The sequence below is a fragment of the Festucalex cinctus genome, chromosome 12, assembly GCF_051991245.1.
Source record: "Festucalex cinctus isolate MCC-2025b chromosome 12, RoL_Fcin_1.0, whole genome shotgun sequence".
In the NCBI taxonomy this organism is placed as follows: domain Eukaryota; kingdom Metazoa; phylum Chordata; class Actinopteri; order Syngnathiformes; family Syngnathidae; genus Festucalex; species Festucalex cinctus.
In genome coordinates this window covers 5,392,275-5,414,128 of record NC_135422.1, presented here as the reverse complement: position 1 = coordinate 5,414,128, position 21,854 = coordinate 5,392,275, and the positions used below count along the sequence as shown (strand labels likewise).

At 39.7% G+C, this 21,854-nt stretch overlaps 1 protein-coding gene across 10 annotated transcripts in view; it reads right to left on the bottom strand.

Annotated features, from left to right (window-relative positions):
* Positions 1-21,854, bottom strand: part of LOC144032020 (ryanodine receptor 3-like) — a 99,899-nt gene that overhangs the window by 68,022 nt on the left and 10,023 nt on the right. For 8 of the 10 annotated variants that reach the window (XM_077539624.1, XM_077539628.1, XM_077539625.1 and 5 more), the window contains exons 2-15: positions 16,293-16,412; positions 12,377-12,481; positions 11,856-11,876; positions 7,943-7,957; positions 7,507-7,581; positions 7,171-7,249; positions 5,978-6,090; positions 5,227-5,326; positions 4,761-4,854; positions 3,597-3,671; positions 3,145-3,301; positions 2,076-2,240; positions 1,730-1,851; positions 238-418 (exon numbers count right to left, since the gene is read on the bottom strand). In XM_077539624.1, coding sequence (XP_077395750.1) covers positions 238-418; positions 1,730-1,851; positions 2,076-2,240; positions 3,145-3,301; positions 3,597-3,671; positions 4,761-4,854; positions 5,227-5,326; positions 5,978-6,090; positions 7,171-7,249; positions 7,507-7,581; positions 7,943-7,957; positions 11,856-11,876; positions 12,377-12,481; positions 16,293-16,412 — 1,422 coding nt within the window. The remainder of the gene's footprint in view (positions 1-237; positions 419-1,729; positions 1,852-2,075; positions 2,241-3,144; positions 3,302-3,596; positions 3,672-4,760; positions 4,855-5,226; positions 5,327-5,977; positions 6,091-7,170; positions 7,250-7,506; positions 7,582-7,942; positions 7,958-11,855; positions 11,877-12,376; positions 12,482-16,292; positions 16,413-21,854) is intronic. The other 2 variants (XM_077539634.1, XM_077539633.1) reach the window with 1 other exon arrangement.

The following is a 21,854-nucleotide window of genomic DNA, read 5'->3' as shown; positions in this document are numbered from 1 at the left end:
CACATTGGTGTTAATTTTAAATGTGATTTTAAGTATATTTAGCTAATACTGAGACTAACTAAAACTAAACTAATACTAAGCATGTTTCGTGAACTGGCGCATAACACTGGTCAATTTGGTCTAAATTCTGCTAAGTTGAATAATACAAATCCGTCGATATCCCAATTTCTGATTGCTAAATAATTGTGAGGTGTTTACCAAAATATGTCAAAAATGTCCTGGTGTGCAAAAACTCACTTCCTGTTTAAAAAGATTCTGTCTGTTTTTGAGTGAGCGTAGCTTGATCTGCCTCTCTTCGTGCTCCAGCTCAGCATCAGGGAGCTGGAAGTAGGTGATGAGGTCATTGAGGGTTTGCAGCACCTCTTCAATAGGCAGAGCCACAAGTGCCTTGTTCTTCAAACCTAGACAATCCAGATCCCTGACCAGGGGACACAGACGTGCAGAATCTTCATCACTTGTAGACAAAATGCTAACATTGGTGAACATGACCTTTAAATGACAATACGCTGGTGATAACAAACATGATGTTTAAGCCCATGGGGGGCATCCATGCTGATTTCCGCTGGCCGGCTAAAAATAGCTCCTGTCGTGTGCATGGGAGGGGCGTGAGGGGATGTGTGTGTCACCTCCTCGGGGGAGGTTGACACACTCTCACATGTTCCCATAATGAGTGCTTCCAATTCCACACATGGGACACAAGATGGACGGTTTGATGACAAACAAAGGTAGTCAGCGCATCCACTTACGCATTCCCCTGCATCGTCTTTTATCGTGGGCAATTTACCCTTTGGAAATGCATGAATGGACCATTGACTGAGCTCTTTAATGCTGTGGCATCTCATGGCTTAATTCAGTGCTTCTCAATTATTTACTGTCATTGCCCCCCCCAGGAAGAAGAAAAATCCCCCCCCCCCCCCCCCCCCCCCGCGCGACTATAAATAGTATAATTTCTATAAAATTGTTATAAGCACACCTCTGCATAACACTGTATCCGTATTAACGTAAAAGAGAATAAAAGAAAGAAAGAAATATGGACCAACTTACAACAAAGAATAGCTTATTAACTGTAACAGAAAAGATTTAAAGTGCATCTGAAATTCAAAAATAAAATGAAATCCTTAATTAAACTATAAACATTTTTTGACTGACCATGTCAAACCATATGATACGGAAAAATAAAATGATATAAAATCAATAAATAATTATGCATTCAAACTGATCACCAACATTAACTCAGGAACAAAATATTAAAAAAAACTTTAACCTGCAAAACAAAAATATATAAAATAAATGGTGCTGATTTTTTTTTTTTTGCTGTGTGCAAGCGAGCAATCTCAGTGCAAACAAAACCCCTACACCACCGAGCGAATGCTCCCTGTGCACACTCTGCCAATAATAAGAACCCCACTGCCCCCTAATGTAGTGGAGGAGCAATTGCACTTTATTCTAGGACAGTAAAAAAAAATCTAAATAAAAAAGCATGTTCCCCGAGATCAAACGCGCCCCCCTTGATGGAGCCTTGCGCCCCCCTGGGGGGTCCGCCCCACTATTTGAGAAGCACTGGCTTAATTCAATGTTTTTACAATCTGGAGGAATGTTACATCATGCATTTGTGGGATGACTGTACAGGGTACAGTTCATCATTAGGATAATTGGCGACATACCCACATAAACAGGCAATTTGTTTCACACGTTGAGCACAATATGAAGCAGAAGCACCCTCGGATACCTGATGAATCTGTTAAAAAGGAGCGTGGTGTTGCGGATGATGCGTGCTGCTCGAGATTCCTCATGTTGACAGCGCTGCAGAGTCAAGCCGTCGTCCATGTGACCTTCAGAATGTAGACATGCCTTCAGACGGCGTGGCAGAGAGGAGAAATGAATGTCAGATATTGTCATGATGAGGAAAAGCTATTTAAAGGTGAGGATGTCTTTGTTTAGATGAGGGGGCATCATGTGCAATCCCTTTACAAACCATGCAGATAATTATCTTCTCAACAGAATCTCATTCATTTATTAATTTGGTATGTTTCTGTTTCTGCTTTACATTTGAAGTTGGTGTAGTTAGTACTCACTCGTCTCTTGAGAGGACCCAGACGTGCAGATTTGACATCAGGTGCCTGGTAGGAGAGCCACAGCCCAGTGGCCACGTGCATTATGAAGCTGAGCGAGTCTCCATATTTAATCTCCGCCACACCCATCCCCTCAATGTCTCGCTTGGGGCTCTGCTCAAGCTTCTCCTGTACGGGGAAGATGAGAAAAAAAAAATCACCAACAAAACTTGATTATGTTTCACAATGACGTAAGCTTTTCAGGAAGACATATTGACAGGATCATATTACATATATGTGAAGCACACGTACAATATCTGTAATGAAAAAAAAAAAAATATATCTTGTTTCTTTTTTTCTGAATAGTGCTTGCGATCGTTTGGCTATTCTTCCCAAAACCCAACCAACAACCTCCGGTAAAACTGGTAGTAAACTATGGAGCCCCTCTGGTGCCAAGGTAAGAATGTATTTATTTTTTGCTAATCTGGTCCCACAGTTTGCTAATCTGTTTAGAACGTCAATAAGAAACAAAGAAGAACAACACGAAAAAGAAACGGTATCACAAAATGAGGAGTTGTCGGATATTTTAGTGCTAACCAGTGACATTAACCACACATTTAACTTTGACGGTACTGTTAACTAACAACGTGAGTAACCATGTTTTAATTAAGCAACGCAAATTTAACGACCGATGAACTCGCGCCTACACACAGAGTAAGAGCACTAACTATCCAAACGAGTGTTTCAAGTGGCATGAAGGGTTCAGTAATAAATGACATCATTTGCATTTGTGCTTAAAATCTACATTGGAAGGGTCAATATTTTTTTAGTATAGAGTATAGTGAAATGCTGAGTTCAGTGAGAGTCGGAAAGTTCAGCTACATTAACCTGGATGTAGCTTCTGCTAGTGCAATCACTCTTCTCATTTTCATTGCCCTTGAAAAATTAGGACTTCCCAGTCCAAGGTGAGTGGGTGGTTCTGATCCCTTGTGGCTGTTTTCTCAATGGAGCTTACTTAATGCGGAAGTGAGCGACGGTTGATCCTCTACGACACGGGCTAACTTGCAAATCATGCGTGCTCGTGTGCCCTTGCCTTAGAAGCTCTGAAGCAGAAGGCAGTTGAGGTTGTGTCGGACCTCTGGTGGTCCTGCAGCACCAATCCCCGGTCGTCGGTCAAGGCCAGGTAGTGACCAGTTGTCAGGTGTCGCAACCGGAACGGCTGTCCCCAGCGGATGTGGCTCCCACTCCAGCTAAATTGGAACATGTGCGCACACAAGAAGGTGTCAAAAGAATGTGGATAATTTGCATTTTATAAACCCTGACAGTCTAATATCCACTAATTAGTTGATCTGAGTATTACTGCCGGCTGTTAATTATCAAGAGTGTCGTGTGATTAGGTAGAATAATTAGAAAATGGCTGAAAACATTTGGCTTATTATGTTGTTTAATCAGACAAAGAGTGGAAAAAAGCAAGAACGATGAGAAAAGAAAGGATTGTCAAACAAAATACTGCACATAAATTAGAGCAGAGAAGAAGCAACCCACCTGATCCGGAGTGGTTCCAGCCTCCATAAGGACCTGGCCTTGGCACCAGCTTTACCTATCTCATAGTTGACTATCCTGTCAACAGAAGAAAAGCATGTGATGGTAATGAAACCTCGGGTGCAAGAAATATCCAGACACCACTATACACTGAAGGTCATCCATCCTCCGTGAGACAAAAACATCCCTTTGCTTCCATCTCTCATATTGATAATCACAGGAGGATGTTTGACACGACTCCATGAACAATGAAGGCTGGCATGTATTGACTGTCCAACATTCAAAGACAGTCACGTGCGTCCCCCGATAAGCCCCTCGGTGAATAGCACCAATGATTTGGCTCGTCACTGCAAGTGACATCTTCGAAAGAAATGCATGAGGCGTGCTTCTTTTTGCAATTTCAAGGGCACAAAAGGAGAAGCCAAAAATGGAAATTACTATGCAATCCTGCCTCCCACAATTGCCATGCTCTGTTCTAAAAATAGACTTAGTGTGTGCACGTCTGTGTGAATTAGTACCTCGGAGGAGGATGCATTCACAAACACTCTTACACAATGTGCTGGTATCATGTCTATTGTTTTGTATTGCAAAGTCTTTCAATAAGATGTTGGTCGTATGTCTGTGGCCATTTTTCTCTATTCGTCCTTCACATTTGAGAAGTCATGTCACTGACTTTGGATGCAGAGGAGCCACCAGGGATTTGAGGCTCCATGAAAAATATCCTTTTAATGCCAAAAACTGGAGGAAAAAATAAAAAATAAAAAAATAAAAAAAATAACTTTTGCTGCTATAGTCCATCACCAAAGAAGTTTGATGAAGTTGAGGTCAGTCCAGGACCAAAAAATGTCGCTTTACTATTTTTTTTCGGCCTTATTATGGTCCCGTTGGGCTTTGGAACATTGATTTCAGTCCCGCTGTGGACCGAAATGTTAAAATGGCAAATAGTTGTCAAAGCGCAGTCTAAGTGTGCACATGGATTATTTTTTCTTTCTTTTGGTCTTTTCGTAGACTTTGCACAGGGAGAATTCAGCGTGACGGGGCATTTCGCTCAGCAGAGTGTGAGAATTTTCCCTACAGGGATCATACTGATTATATTCTTAGCCATCACCTATGAGTGATCTGCAAATTACATCAAATTACAGCAAAAGATTCATCGATTTGTTGTACCTCTGCTGCTCTTCACTCTGATCTGACCCCGGGATGGTCACCACCTCGTCATGCCCATGAAACAGCCGCATCACGTGGCCGCCCAACAGGTAGCCTATAAGAGAGAAATGCGGGAACACACCCTTGAACCTTTAATGTCCTGTTTCATTGGTGCAACAGTGTGAGAATGTTTAGTAACAGAGAAGCCTTGGAACCATTGCGATTGCAATAAGTGAGATGATAATAATGCTTTTTTGTTTACTTTTCCTAATTATAGCATTATTACTTTTGCAATTACTACCATTAAGATAATGGTGGACCTACCTGAGGCAACAGACATCTTCAATTATTAAAATGTATCATATTTTCCTTTTCTTCTTTCTTTTTTCATAAATGATATATGTCAAGCTGGGTAAAAAACAAGGCAATGAAAATGTATCATAAAAATTAGACACCGTGAAGACGGGGTGTTACTGTGACTGTTTACCTTCCTCGATGTTGCTGCCAGAGCAGATGGGATGGACGTTCCACAACGTCTGCATGAAGGACGCGTCCACCTGGATGTTGCCATTGGAGATTGATAAATGCTGTAGGACACAAGATTGCACACCGTGTTTAATCTCATCATGTGCAATCAAACACAAACAGTAGATGAGAAGTGAGCGGTTTCATGATTCCGTAAGGTCCACTATTTACATAACACAGCATGCTCACCGGTCATTACATTATGCATACGCTATTTATATATACATATATTCTGGTATTGGACTGGAGCAATGTGGGAACATGTAGTTACATGTTCCCACAAACCAAAGTGTGGGTGACACCGAGCACAGATTGCCAGATTGACATTCGTGACTAGGCACTTTCATATTATTGAAGGCCACGCCCCCGCTGCCACGGGCATGCAGTCGCCATCTCTATGGATCACTGAGACTGTGCTCTAATTGTTTCAAATGTGCAGCTCGATCATGCAAAGATTAGGGAGAAGGATGTGGTATAATATGGAACAAAGCCTTGCTGAAGGGGGTGACAAGGTCCTGACAAGGGTAATTAAAGCACAGGCATCGACCTCTTCTTTAAAAAAAAAAAAAGCACGGGCCGTGGTATCAATTAAATCACAACATGATAATCTCGAGGGAAAAAAAAAAAAAAAAAAAAAAAGTTTGCAGTTAAGGCATACGTGACCATTAAAGAAAACCGTTGTGAAGTGACCATGACAAGCAAGCGATACTTACAAGATAGCGCTCAGAGGACACGCTGACAAGGATGAGGTCATCACCGATGCGCACCTTCTCTCCTTCTGATCTCTGCTTGGAGGCAGGGTGGATTGTCCACCAACAAGCCTCACCTACAATGATACACACATTTACTTTACATGCATGGGATATAGGCCTGTCCATTAATCAGTGGTGACCTAAAATGATTGGCAAATTGGCCGTTGAAAACAAATGAATCAGAATTTATCTGATTTATCTGATATCTATATGGGTAATACACATGTGAAAGTCTTGCTGTTAGCTGGCTAACGTCGTCTTAACAGCAGGAATATTTGGCCAGCTAACGGCTTGTAGTTAAACCTGAGAGACATCTAGCTTAGCGCTAGCTAGTATGAGGCTAGTAGCAACGTAGATGGACTTAAAATGGAACAAAAGAGAAAAAACATCATTTGTTCTGCCATTGGCCAGGGTACAGCACAGGATCCTGAAGGTTAAAGTTAGTTATTTTAAACTAAGAAGGTTAACTTTTCCATGTGTTGATAAACAACGTACCGATGTAAGAAACATTCCGATACGTTTGAATGAGATAAGTGAATATGGTTTTGTAAACATATGATCAAGATGAAGTGCTGTATAAGTGCAGTGCTTTTACGATTTTAATCAAATTGGATTTTTTTTCTATGACATGTACATTGAGTAAACCATGCGACTCGATTCAGCCATTTAGTGGCTTGTGTCAATACGAACAGAGAATTTTGATCTTTGGTGCGAGTCCAAGCTCTAATGGGATCGTATATAAAGTGAAACACCTCATCTGTTGGCACCCAGTTGTCATATATAAATTCAGGTGATACTAAAATGGAGTAACAGCACCGTTGTGACATGCTTCAACAATGAAGTGACAGCCCGTCGACTGCAAAGATGGGGAAAAAAATGAGTATGCAAATAATAAGTCAGACTTGGAATCTGGATAGCAGAAGACTATAAAATGTGTTGGAGACATCTAATCAACTCTGACAAAAGAAATACATTTTCTGTCCACAGCGTTCTGCAGGGAATATTACCAGCGATGATAAAAAGGCACACGGTGAAATTTGCTCAGGAACAACCGAGAGATAGAAGAACAGGAGGTGCCGAGAGAGAACGAGAGAGAGAGAGAGAGAATCTGTGGAGAATTAAAACAAACTACTGAAGCTTCTCATTTCTTTTACCTGTTGAATCCTCCTGTAGGCCGACATCAAATGAGAGCTTATCGGTCTGTGACCTTGATGTCTTCAAACAAGCCAGGTACTGTGGTCAGCACACACACACACATTCAATTACCCTGTGTGAATGACAAGAGCTGAAATTTTCCATGACAACGTGCCAACTTCATTAGGAGCGGTGGGAAGCGTGCACCACTAGTTCTAGCACATGGTTAGCCGCAACCACGCCCACTATGGTTTTCATAATAAATCAATTGGAAATTGGAAGAAAAAATGTATTTTAGATGATAACTTCTTTGCATCCGAATGCCAGATCCAAATAAATGCTTTGCAACTTCTTACCATGCAACTAAAAGAGTGCCGTAGTAGAATGGCATGTCCGTACAGTAGCGTCTTGTGGCCACCACTCTGCGCTGCCTGTGGACATAATTGACACATATCCGTAATTATGTATATTACATGTCACGTGAAGCTGCAATATATGACCTTAGCGAGGACCTCCTCACAGACAAAGACGGCCTCATGCTGGGAACACATATCTTAGGTAAGGCGTGGTCTCCCCCTGAGATATGTGCAAGGATACGGGGTCATCTTTCCAGCAATCCAGTAAGAGGAATGTAGGAAAAATGCTAAACTACGGTCAGTCATGTCAACATTAGCAGGGAATGCCTCCATCGATTATGGAGTTTAAGATGCGGGAAGGGAACGCATGATATCCCGAAAGGTGGAAAAGTTTTGATGATGTTTTTGTTCAGCTGGAACCGCCTATATTACTCACCTTTCTTATCAGCCTCTAGGAAGCATTAAGGTAAGACAAGAGTTTCATTATTCTAAGACTTTCTTGTTACTGTAGTTGGTACAGTTGTTGTCAATAATGTTTTTGAGGAAGTACATCACATTAAAAGTGATTAATCACAAAAATAGCGTGGAATAGTAAGGTTTTAACATAATGGCGTGAATCTCCTAATGCCATTATGCTTTAGTTTGTCAGTTACACTAAAACGCGACCGTTGTGAGGAGCAAGCGGTTAAGAAAATGAATGGATGGATAATAATAATTAAATAGTCCAAAATAGTGTCCAAAATATTAAGTAGTCAGAAAAAGAGCCGAAAGAAATTTACCATAAAACGTTCATGTAATTGCTGAAAACGTCAGAGAATTTAATGGGGGGGGAAAAGGCAGAAAATATTGCAGAAAACAAATGTAAAAAAAATAAAAAATAAAAATAAAAAAAAATCTGTAAAATGTCAAAAAAAAGAAGAAAAAAAAAACGAGGAAGAGATGCAGAAAATTACAATGTCCATAAAATTTCCAAAAATGTCAGGATTTTAAAAGAAAGTAAATGTATGAAAAACAAAACATGAAAAATCTAAATACTAATGATAATAATTAAAAGCAGAAGACGAAAGGTAGACGAAAATGAATCTAAAAAATATTGGATGTTGCATATTTTTCTCTTATGGTGCAGCTCTAATTAGCTCTTGGGTCCTCAGTACATTAGACTAACTCTAACACCCTGTTGTTGTTTTTTTTTCTCATCGCAATGTTCAAATGTTTTGCGGCTCTAGGCGAATTCTTTGTCATTAATTTGACCTAAAATGGCTCTTTTGACCCATGTTCTACACCAAACTTATCATGTCTTTGTGGTCCTTGCTTTGTGCACTGGGGCAAAGTCATTCCGGAACATAAACGGGTTTTCTGTAAAATGCTCCCACCTAGTTGAGAATTCTCTAATGAAGCTTAAGGGCCACTATTAGGACCTACCCTACTGCTAATAGATCACTTCCTGCTTTAAAGATGTTTCCTACGATTTTTGTCCATAAAACGTACAGTATATAAATCAAGGAATCATGTCGTCTCTTCATATGCACCCCCACTGACTACCAGGACCAAAGCCAGCCAGCGATTTGATGCTGACTGCAGCACTGGCTTCCAGAGTTGTGTGCAGCTGGTTGAGGTATACTGAGTTTAATGCAGCAAGACACATCCAGCTGCAGTCACCGCGACCAATAAACTCAAGCCTCCCACCCCTATACCACTGTGAGGCAGTCCTCTATATAGTGCGAGCGATCGAGGCTCAAAAACACTTTGGAGCTGTTGCCGCAATTACTGAAATGAGAAAATGCACCAGCCGTAGATAATTGACCCATAAAGGTAAAGCGTTTCCATCAAAATGGATATAAGAGAAGGTGGATGGTGTAGAATGTCATGCAGCTGTTGACCACAAGTGACATATTTAAACTAACAGCGAGACATCTGGCAGGCCAACACCAACCCTTCAAGGTGCAGCTGTTTGCATTATTAGCCAAACTGTTGTGCTCTGGAAGGAGCCACAAATAGAGCAAAGAAGGTACGCATTGGATGTCTTCGGGGCAGTGCTGTCTCTTTGATGGACTGATCTCAGCCTGCTGATGGATAGATATCAAGCTCTGTGGGGTTGGCATGCGCTGGCTGTGTTATCTTTGTGGTTCATGACGGTCCCTCCTGCGTCTCCCGGCTAAATCAGCGCCAACCGGCAATTCGCTTCAGCCAGCGTCTATTGATAAGCCCATCTGTTCCAAGCCCTTATTGATTTCAGTGCCGTGGCCTAGACATATTCAACTTCCAGCTCCCTTTTAACGGCGCGTCCTTCAATGACATTTCGGCTAAGGCGAAGAATGAGGAAGGGGCAGACATATTGATAACAGATATACACAGAGTTAGTATTGAGGTTATGCTGACGAGAACAGCACAAAGGAATAAAGGTGCCCTAACCCTTCCCAAAGCACACAGTTTCAAAATTACACAGGCCAAGGCGTGTCATGGACATCGGGAAATTGGGGATAATTGTAGAATGACAGGTTCATACCATGTCAAAAAATTTTTGCAACAGCGCCGATGCATGTATGCTACCCTAATCTGGGACATTATTAGGGTCCAAGCATGCATTGAAAAGATTTTCTCGAGACTTTATTTATTCTCAGGCCAAATAAATATCCTTTTTGAGAGATTACTAAAATGTACAAAATAAACTCACCACAATTTGCAGGCACATTTATCCGGGCAAAAAATTCCATATCGCTGCCGTTGGGGCAAAACCTTGTACCCCCAAAATCATCACTCTTCAGGAGACCCCAAAAACGGCATGTTTGCCCAACCATTAACATTGTATCAACAATGAGAGCAAGCCATTTTCAACACTCTTAGATTGGTCAATAATTCATGAAAATGACATTCACATATGTAGACTGACCAAAAGTGTAGACATTTTTTTTTTTTTAAAGATTAAATGTACCAAATTGTGACTTATGAAGATTTGGTCTGATGCCAGTGATTTATTAGACTAAACTAAACCATATGACTAAACCCCCCAAACTCATGAGCATTATCCTAATATATTTTTTAACTCTTTCACTGCCAAATATTATCCAAAAAACAACCCCAACAGTGCCAGCCGATTCCAAGCATTTTCACTCATCTTTCGAGGAAAACAAAATATTGTGCGCTACGACTACATAAACATAAAAAAAAAAATAAAAAAATAAAAAAAAAGAGTATATTTCTACCTTATTCTGTTCTTTATTAATCAACATTGGAAAATAGGTCATTTGAGTGACATTGAAAAGATACATTTTTTGCACAACAATGACTTAAACAATACTTTTTTTTTTGTTTATGTGACGCTCTGTGAATTAGATTTAATGTGACAAAGGCTTTGATCATTCACGTCATCCTTGAAAACGTTCAATTTCATCATATCAGTCGTGTTTCATTGTAATTTCATATACCGTGAGCCCATTGAAAAGAGATACAATGCTTCAATCTGCTGGCCATAGTTAGTGGGTGTTTCTGATTCCACAACCCATTGAGTAGGCAGTGCTGCACAAGACATTGCACTGCCCACAACTCATCAGCAAAGAACTTCTAGATCTAGATCAAACACTCATTTCCCAGATGAAAAATGTCTTGGATGAGGTCTTCTCACTAAGTTCTCCGATGTTTATTGGCTTTAAAGAGGCGCAGTATAAGAGGGCTAACGTTGAACTCATGGTATCTAATTGAGCGTTACCTCAGTGTTTAATATTTTGAGCCGCCTTTTCCCATAGCTGCCGCCCATAATTCCCTGCCAGCACACAGGAGTGGCGGAACCAATGGTCTCATCTGCTCGCAGGCAACCTTTTACAGCGGCAAAGCCGCAGCCCTGATACATCCATTTATCTCGGACGTCAAGGCGATGAATATGATCCGCTAACAGCTGAGGATTTTACGGAATTCTCAACATCATGTGACATTAAGGAGTGAAATGGCTGAAAAGCAGCTCTTTTTTTTTTTTTTTGCTTAATCATTAATGGAGATTTGTGCTCCTTATTGCCGATAGCTTCATCTCAGTGTTGCTAGTATCGTTTCATCAAATCACAATTACTGAAAGAAGATACGCTGACAAATGTATGCTGTTCTGATGCAGCGAGAAAACAAATGATACTGTCATGAACAACTGATAGAATGCCCTGAGGACACACCTAATACTGACACTTTGGTGAAAGGGAGCTAAACTTAATTTGTCACCCAATTATATATGTTTATCAGAAATCCAATTTAACCACAGTTCCTATTATGAAGACAAATATTTCCGTGTCACATGTCTTTGTGTGTCATTTCACTGCTTCATGCAAGAGAGGCGAGGAGTGAAATGGTATGAGAGGTGAACATACCCATCGATCCGGGCCTCGTGTCTACCATGTGGAAGATGGAGATCAAACACAAAAAAAGAAAACACAAAGATGGAATAATAGACATCAATGAGACAGGAAACACAGCAATATTAAGAGAAATAGAGACAAATGATGATAAATTCACCTTGTATTGATTAAATGTGCACCCAACCTGCAGCTTGTCTCATTATTCTTGAAGGAGCTTGGTAATGACCTTTTTGCGAAAAGTTTGTTTCTCCCAAAGAAAACTGTGCGGCTAAATTAGACAACTGCATCTGCTTCATCCTCATTAATATTCATGCAGGGCCAGGACCTCTTGGCAACTTGGGTCCCCTGATCACTGCAGTGGGCTTATTTAGGCTATTAATCTCAAAATTTAAACTATGCTGACTGCAGGCACTGCAAATGAATATAATTTCCGAATACTGTACCTACACAGCTTGCTGTAGACAGGGTCATTTGTGTTTCAGTTTCAATACACAAATGTGGTGTTCTCTGCATTTGTGTGTCGTATTGCTCACCCCTTCATTGTTCTGCCCACTTTTCGCCAACATCTCTTGCAGGGCCCGCACTGACAGGGACTGTTCCAGCACAAAGGTACAGATGCATAGGTCTGGAGGGACATACTGCAGCAACAGGACACAGACATGCAGGTTAGTAATTAAGGCACATTACTGTAATGTAATGTCTCTTCCTTGGACTGGATTAAAGAATTCAATGCAAATCAGTGAATTGAATTAATGCCAACAAATTAACATACACTGTGATAAGATGCACAGTAATTGTTCATCAGCAACATCGTTCTTGATTGACATTTCACATTTCTTTTTTGAAACTTATGATCGGCAAATGCATTTTGTCTTTGCAAACAACCTGCAAGCAGACTCACTGGCGACTACAATGCAATGTGGACAAAAGTTATATAGTAATTCAAACCGCCAACAAAGAAGCCGTGTCGGAATATCTAACAGCAGCAACCTCCATAATGCAAAGTGGTTGTTGTCCTATTCATTCAAACAGATTTGGATTTAAGTACATTTTTGCCATCTAAGCAAAAATAAAAACATGGATACTGTGCTGTGATGCCCAATCATTAAATTCTGGATGACTGCTACAGTTTTATTGCACATGAAATATAATGGATATACGCTATATATCCTGCACACAAGTACAGCTCAGGGCCATATCACATACAGATGTTTGTGGCTGACACTGTGATTTTGGCCCGTATCAGGAGTGGACAGGAGAACGAGTACCTGAAACACCACCCGGACCGCAGCAAATGGCGGTGGACTTCAGGAGACACATGCTGGGGCATACCTAAAAGGTGACAAACACTTTGGGGGTGCAGCTGGATGAAAGGCTGTACTGGAGCACACTAATGCTGTGTACATGCTACAAAGGACAGACTTGCCTGAGCTTCTTCAAAAGACTGTATATATTTAGGATCTGTAAAAAAAGATGCTGCAGATGTTCTATTCATGGTGGTGAGTGTCTTCTTGTTTTGTGCTTAGGGGGCAGCGTCAAGACAAACTGAGGTGGGTGGATCTATCTATCTATCTATCTATCTATTTATCTTGCTATATAAACAACAGACAGCTAGGTAGATAGCTAGCTAGTTAGCTAGTTGCCAGTCATGTAAACAACAGGTACTGTAGCTAGCTAGCTACCTTACTATTAGTCATGTCAACAATATCCATCATGAGGCAATTTAAAACAAGTTTACTTTTTTTAATGAACAGATTAAATTGTGTAAAAGATTACTGTTAGGATATCTATCATCCATCTAGCCATATAAACAACAGACAGCTAGCTAGATAGCTAGCTAGTTAGCTGGTTGCTAGTCATATATAACAACAGATAGCTAGCTAGCTAGCTAGCTAGCTAACTTGCTATTAGTCATGTAAACAATATCCATCATGAGGCAATTTCAAACATTTTAACTTTTTTTTATGAATAGATTAAATTGTGTAAAAGATTACTGTTAGGACATTGCATTAAATGAGTTTTACATAATAGACACAGTATACTAAAGAGTAAGACAGACTATAACATATGTACCACATCATTGCAAGATAGAAGTAATATTGTGTTTCTGTGGAGAAATTAACTAAATGGCCAGATTGAAGCAATTCAGCTTCGCCCACCTCAACCCCTGTAGGTGATTAACAGCACTCCTTTGACCCCTCCGACCGATGTTGAACTGCCCTACAGAGCATGGCGGTAAAATGAAGTCCATGAGAGCTGGAGTGGATGATGAGTGTCCATTCCTGTCAGGATACACTCGCAGGGCAAAGCAGGGGGACAGCTTTACAACAGCTTGTGACTTGATATTTGGTTCGCCACCAATCACGGAGGTTCATATGTAGCATTGGTGGGTGTGGCTTGGCTATATCACAGCATTTATTTATAGCGCCAGAAAGGGTTAAGTGTGATTCCGTTCATCTCTTCAGCGTCAATGAAGTTGATACTTAATACAAAGGGAAGTGAAAGAACTGCCTTGATACTCTCAGTTGATTCCTATACTGTATCTGCTTGGATTAAAATGTGAACCAGATCGGGTTTTTCAGAACCATGCTGCTGGTGGGTAAACAAGCTAGAAAATGCAACATCAGCTACAAACACGCTATTCAGCAATAACAGAGTGGAAGGCAGGCACAAGTGACAATACACTCTATGAAACAGTCTATCAAAAACATCCAGAGGACGTAATTCAAGCAAATCATCACCAGACAGCAGGTCCACAGAAGTAGAGTCATCCCTGAACCCTTTGCAAGAAAAGCTCTTAAAGGAGTCTGCTGATAATGTGCTTTTCAGCACATCTCCAGTTGGCTTCGCTGACTGTTTGTTGCAACAAAAGAATTAATGAGCTGAATGGATGTTTGGGTCCTGCTGCGCTCTTGCCTGGGCGAATACAACTTTCATCTATTATGTAAACTTTTTGTAGGATTAGGTGACTAGATAAGATGACTTTACAATAAAGATGATGGTCTCTCATAAAGCATCCTAGCAGAGACTTTCAACTCAAATAAATACATATTTGATTAGATTTTTTTATCGCCTATTTAAGGCTCTTCCATGATTTCCGCACCACCACTTTAGGTTTGCATGTGGAACACAGATCTGCATGCAGTTCCATATTGCATTTCATGTTGGTATGTGAAGTAAAGCGAAAACAAACAAACAAAGCACCTGTGTTTGTTGTTGGCATATAACGTAACAGCAACATCGTGATATTAAAATTCGTCATCACGTTACGAAATAAGAGCACAACTGTTAAAAAGGCCAGATGGTTTTCCATTTATGTGGTAGGTCTAACAGCACCCTCTGATGGTTAGTTTATTAGTGCAGTTTAATTTTAATTAGGCCTGTTTTGGCCACCTACGTTTAAACCCCACGCTAATGGCTAGATGTAGGGGAACGTAACAAGTTTGAGTTCCTCCGCAAATTGACTGAATTTTTAGCAATTAGCAATTTTAACATTAGCAAGTAAACACCTCAATATTAAGCATTATTAGTGACTGTAGGTCGTTTATGTACATTAAGGTTAATGCTACCTGTACAATTTGAACTATTTGTATATTTATGACCTTAGCTAATTAGCATTTTAGAAACGAGACATTAACGTTCAAATGTTAATTTTATTTGTATTTTTTGTTCGACAGAAACCACACATACACACAGGTGGATGCTCGCACATACACAGTAAATTCTGCAGAGCACATTTGTCTCTATTTAGAGTTGGACCAAATAGACTCAGTTTGGGGGTAATATTTACACTTGTAAGAGAGTAAAATAAAGAATTGGGAAAAAAATAAAAATAATAAATAAAATAAAGTCACTCAAGAGTGGAGGAAGGTATTCACGACCTTCATCTTGGGCTACAGCCGATCTACTCCCTGAGCCACGCAGCTCCTGTTTCCTGTTAGTATATTGCTCGTGTTAGCTGCAGCTGATTCCATGATTCCGTGGAATCTTCCCAACTCCAAGAGACTTCTCTTGGAGATAAGCAAAGAGTAGGAGGGGCATAGCTCAGGCAGGTGGTAGTGTGGCAGTCTCCCAAGCTGAATGTCGTGAGTTCGTTCCTCAACCCTTGAGTGACTTTTTTTTCCCGTTTTTTTTTGTTTTTGTTTTAATTATTATTATTTTACTCTCTGCCTCGTGTAATTAATTCTTAATGCTTCTCGACCAAGTGCGCACCATGCGGACACACACGCCCCAAAAGCAGTAATTAACTGGCAGTGACGTTTGTTGTTACCACGTCTGCCTCACAGTCTGAAGTTCTGGGTTTGAATTTCACATTGGGCAATGCTATGAGGTTTGTATGCTCTCCTTTTGTTTGAATGCATGTGGTTTTTCCCCCCTTGACTGTGTACAGGATAAGTGGTCGAAAATGGCTGTACGGATGGAAGGGCGACAGCTTGTTTGTGTGCCTACCTTTGCCTCAGACGTGGGCTCCAGATAACACAGCCGGTTGCCCAGCCCCTCAGCAGCCAGGCAAAACTTTCGATTCTCCTTCTGGATGCAGGCCACGCACTGGAGCACCACTTCATCATCCTGTCAAGAGAAAACAGACTTCAATCTGGGTGTGCGCTCATGTAAAGCACATGACCACCCCGAATCTTTTAGCCAGGACACTTTGATGCAGGGGCCTTGTGTTGCGACTGGCAATAGAAACTGATTCAAATCATCAGGTTCTTGGCAATGACAATGGCCACCCTGAATGATACTTTATATTTACTGTATTATCATTTGTTTATTGTTATTTTTGTCTGTATTACTTAACGTGTATGCTGGCCCACATTTTTTTAGCATGGTTTTAAAACCAGATTGCTCCCCTTGACCCAAAATAAAACTATAAGAACTAATGTTAAGACCACAGCAGTCATTAACTCATTTGCTGCCAATAACGTGTAAATACGTGTTTTTTTTAATGTTCTAAGTGTCCCAAAGACGTATTTATACGTTTTTTTTGTTTTGTTTTTATGCTAGAGCATACAGAAGGCTTTGATGCAGCCTCTCAACTGCAAAGAACGGTTGCAGAAATGGTAGTTATTACACAAACGGCCAGCAGGTGGCAGCAGAGCAAAGGAGATCAACCAGGGCCATGTAGAAAAAAAGCTAAATTACGTACAATTTTGAATAGATTTGTGAAAACTGATGAAACTTAGCTCTCTTCTAATGCTAATTTCTGCAAAACGGAAACAGATAGAAACATACTTTTTTTTCCTGATGAAAGAAGAGACTTTAATCTTTCTTTTGATAGGTTCCATGCTTTTACAGCAATTGAACACAATATTCTGTGGGCCTTGCAAAATCAGTCAAAATCCAGTAAAACAGCCGGGAGCGAACGGGACTGCTTCTGTGAAAATGGCTGGGAGTCAATGAGTTAATTAAATAATAATAATAATAATAAAAATAATAATAATAATAATAATAATAACAAATAATTAATAATAAATAAATAAATAAATAAATAAATTCTACACTAATCAAAATGCTGTGGTTAATTCAATACTGTGCATCTTAAATACATTTATAATCACAATGGAAGGCAACAAAAACACCAAACAACCTTGCTTCGACATTAACTGAAGTGCATCAGACTACTGGCATCGTCAAAGAATCGCTGAGCAACACACTGAATCTCAAACACATTTTCCTACAAGTAAGCATAATCATTTCATATTCCTCAAGCATAGCACGCTATGCTGCAAATATAAAACTGAGCACTCAAGTATAACACACAGAGTTAAAGCTTCACTCACACACACGCGCGCGCAGAGTTGTTTTTCCTCTGCCTCGACTGGCTAATTGGGAGGTTTTCCTTTCTAAATGTGATGATCAAACACATCCATGGCTGATCCCTTTGAGCCCGCCCAAACTCTTTAAGGCTATTTACACTGTTTGTATGGTGCAAATTAGGTTGGAGCAATTGATTGGAACATTCTAGGATTTGAAAGAAAAGTAATAGCCTGCGTAAATGAATACATGTACAGTATACATTGCTTGGTCTACATTACTATGCCAACTACACGTGTGATGGTTTTTAAGGATTACTAACAGGATTTATGGGCCTGTGTTATTGGGCATGCTGGTGGCAGACTTTAAAAACAATCAATTTGTAATGAAGTTGAGTGGATATTTGCATTAGTAGGCTACATGACACATGTAAACATGATAAAAGCATGCCATGCAATCGAGTCACAGTCTTGCTTTTTTTTTTTTTTTAGATTTCTTAGCATGTAAATAGCATTATGCATACAACATTCATGCAGATGGCCAGCCTCCCTGACTGCGGTTTCTGCTTAAGTTTTCTTCCACTGTTGCTAAGCACTTGCTGCCAGCTTGATGGCATATCAGTTCAATTATCCCCTTTACCAGAAGCTACTTTTTCTGTAGAAAAAAAAACAACTGCTAAAAACAAGCATCCAATGCCACTGTTGCATAAACGAGATGATAGCGTTGAAGACTATAAACGCTGAACTCGTACTAGTTACTCTCCGTGATAGCCGACTAAGCAGAAATCTGCTGATATGTGGCGTTATGGGACGAGGGAAGGGGGCGGGAGATTGTTGTACAATGGCCAGCTGCATTATTTAATGTGAGGAATGTGCTGAGAGCAGAATGCGGTGGTAATAAAGTAGCCATAAGCATCTACTGTATGTTACAGTGCAGGCTGAAGAAAAAGTGCACTGAAAGCTACTCCATGTCTCGGATGCGTGCACATTTTTGTTACTCATTTGTTCGTTTGGAAGAGCGCCATGAAAATCGAAAATAGGAGCCTCGGGGCCCTGATGTGCATGACACATTTTTATTTATTTTTTTAGTTGGCACTCATGTGGGTCAGCTCGGTAAAAGACTACAAATCTGAGCTCATAGTGAATTTTAACATTAATGTAAATAAAAAATGTTTTTATTTTATTTATTTATTTAATTTTTAGCAATAGTAACATGGTATTAAACTTAGATGGATGTTTTAGGATGTCAAATCAACATTGGACTGGTTTGGAACTTTGAGGCAGATACAAAGTTAAAAGTTTAGGAGCCAATTGTGTATTGCTTAATTTGCAGTGTGTTCTATATATTATAGGCTATATTGTTGCTAGATTCATATTTACACATTACATATTTGGTAATTTATTTAAAAATAATGATAACTATTATTTCATATCTATAGGGTCATGACTAGGGTCATGCAAGGGTAATGTTTGGGTCATGACTGTGTGGTCAAGTGTCTGTTTTGAACTGATGTAACGGCATCTGGTTTCAACTGGTAAAACGCTATGTGATGTAAAGAATCTTTAATCTCTTTTATCTGGTCAACAGCCAACCAGATAATTCCATGTCAACCCTGTTACCCGCGTGTCTAGCCACAACCAATCAGATCGATTCATTGTCTATATAAGCTGTCTGAGAAATTTGTGTTTTGTCGGATTATTACCTCTGTTCCTCTGTGCATCTCCACAGCCCAAGGGGGCTTGACGTCTCGTGATTCTCGATGCATTCAAGTTTGTTCTACGCCTCTTGATGTTATGCAAATAAAGAGTTAAAATCTTAGTTTTTGTCTGCGTGTTTGGGATCGATATTCAAAATCGATATTTCTTTATAGGAACTATTTTCTTTATTGGAACTATTTTCTGTATAGTCACGTGACTAACGATAGTGCATATATAAAAAGGGAAGCAGATGAAGCCAGCTCATGATATAGAAGCAACATAGTTTTTTGACCGTGCGATTCAACCTTTTTTGGGCGTGTTTAAACTACTTCTTTTTGTTTTAGTAAATATTAGTAAACACGTCGTGGTCCTGTCGTTTGCGTTCAAGACTCAATCGTTACTCTGTCTTCAAGGGAGTTAATTTTTATGGATTAACACCTACAAAAAGTATTGATTATTAAGTAACAATTTAGCCAGTCAGAGAGGGAGAAATGAGAAAATACAATAATTGCTAACTTTACCTTTGAATTAGAATCCAGGGTTCATATTTGTCAAACCAGTGCCTCAGCAACATGTGTGAAATGCAACAAAAAGTACCAAAAAGAGACTGGCTCCTCATCCATTCGAGCTTCATCTTGTGACGTTAAAATGTTAGACCAAAAGTTGAAAAATAAAAGCTCCAGCTCACTGATATAAAAGTTATTTGAAGACCCACAGCTCTGTAATGTCATCAAAGCGGATAATTTAATTATCCTAAAAGAATGTCAGGCCTGAGTTGAGTCTCCAAGGGCACCTTGAGATTGAATTTGACTCTGTTATGATATTTCCCCCCTCACACACACTGTCTTATTCCTTTGCTCTGTGTAAATCTCTAATCCTGTCGTCTCCATTGTGTGCATACAGCAACAACACTGTAAAATCCATTTGCCTCAGAGACCTGTGGGTGTAGCACTAAAGCATATCAATGAGTGCTCCCGTCATGATATTTTCCTGGGTTCGACCAATCACGCTCCTTGGATGCATGGGGAAAAGACAACATTGGTGGACATTTTTTGCATAGTGACAGTAGGTCTTTTCTCTCCACTAATTCACTAAGCCAATCACTGGACGTGGATTCTCTGAGTAGCGTTGTTCGTGTTAAGTTGGGCCGGAGCCCATCAGACCTCAGTTCGGCCTTCGTGTCATGGCTAGCAAATTGCAACACCATCTACGTCTATTTTCTGCGATTTCACACATCACAACTGGTGTAATCTTGTCTAAAAGTGACAGAAAAAAACTACTTTATATGATAAAGAGCAATGAAGATAATCAAACCTTATATTTTTGTAATCATTGTCACTCACGGGACACTCTGGGTCTCACAGTGTTCTAGAAGAGAATCATTGCTTTACATGGACACTATCTTGGAGTTCATTATTGCAGAGCAGTCAAACATAAAATAACTGGGAACACTTCCCAACGACGCTTGTTCTTGTCCTACTCATTATGCGCCACTACTTCCCTTTGTATGTATTACCAGAGCGAGCTTATCATTTATAGTTAGTGGTTGACCAATACAAGCAATTGGAACATTTGGCAATTAAATTAACTAGTGTGAAATACGTATGATTATATTAGTGTTAATGGTTATTGAATTTCAGTTTTTATCTAAAGCACAAGCAAACTTTTGTGCTCAAAGACATTTATTCCTATAATAGATAAATAGGCTGAGTCATTCTTAAATTAGGTGAAATTAATAAATACATAAAATTTAGATGTATATGTAAAATGCGTAAAATTGTTTTATTAGCATATAATATTAATAATAAAATAATATATTTGTATTGTATATAATCAATTTAATATAAACAATTAACCATTTACTTAATTAAATAACTCAATTACATTTGAAATGCTTGTTACTTTTCACAATTCAATTAAATGTAAGAATTAAATGAGCAATGGCTAGAGTTTATGGGAATATTCTATGAGAATATTCTGCCAACCTGGAGCAAAATTCTCTCAAATCAATGAAACTCTTTATTGTGCATTGTTGCTCATGTGAAAATGTACTCCAGTGTTGTGGGCTAAACTTCACCAAGGGCCCAGTGCCAGCCAGCAGTGTACATAGGCATACTCACATGCCAACACTTTGTACTTGACAGAATGTTACAGCAGCGGTACAAAAAAACAGCTGGGTAGCGGTTTCACCCCCTACAGGCTGTCTTATTCTCCTCTCACACATAAGACAACCGTGGTAGTACGGTGTGAGTGTACTCACTACAAGGAAGGACCATTAGTGGCTTGTCAGGAGAAAATTCAGACAACTGTACTGCTGTATGGGTCAGTGGTAACAGAAATAATAATAATAATATTAAAAAAAACATTGTTAACCTAGTCCATCTACCATCTACTAGAGACACCCAGATGCTTTATTTATTTATTTATTTATTTATTTATTTATATTATAGACAGGTTCCAAAATAACTTCTTTGTTGAACTCATTGCACCGTGTGTTGTTGGTTTCACCGTAAGCTTTCAGCTATCACAATCCCGCCTACTCACCCCACGGTAGAAACAC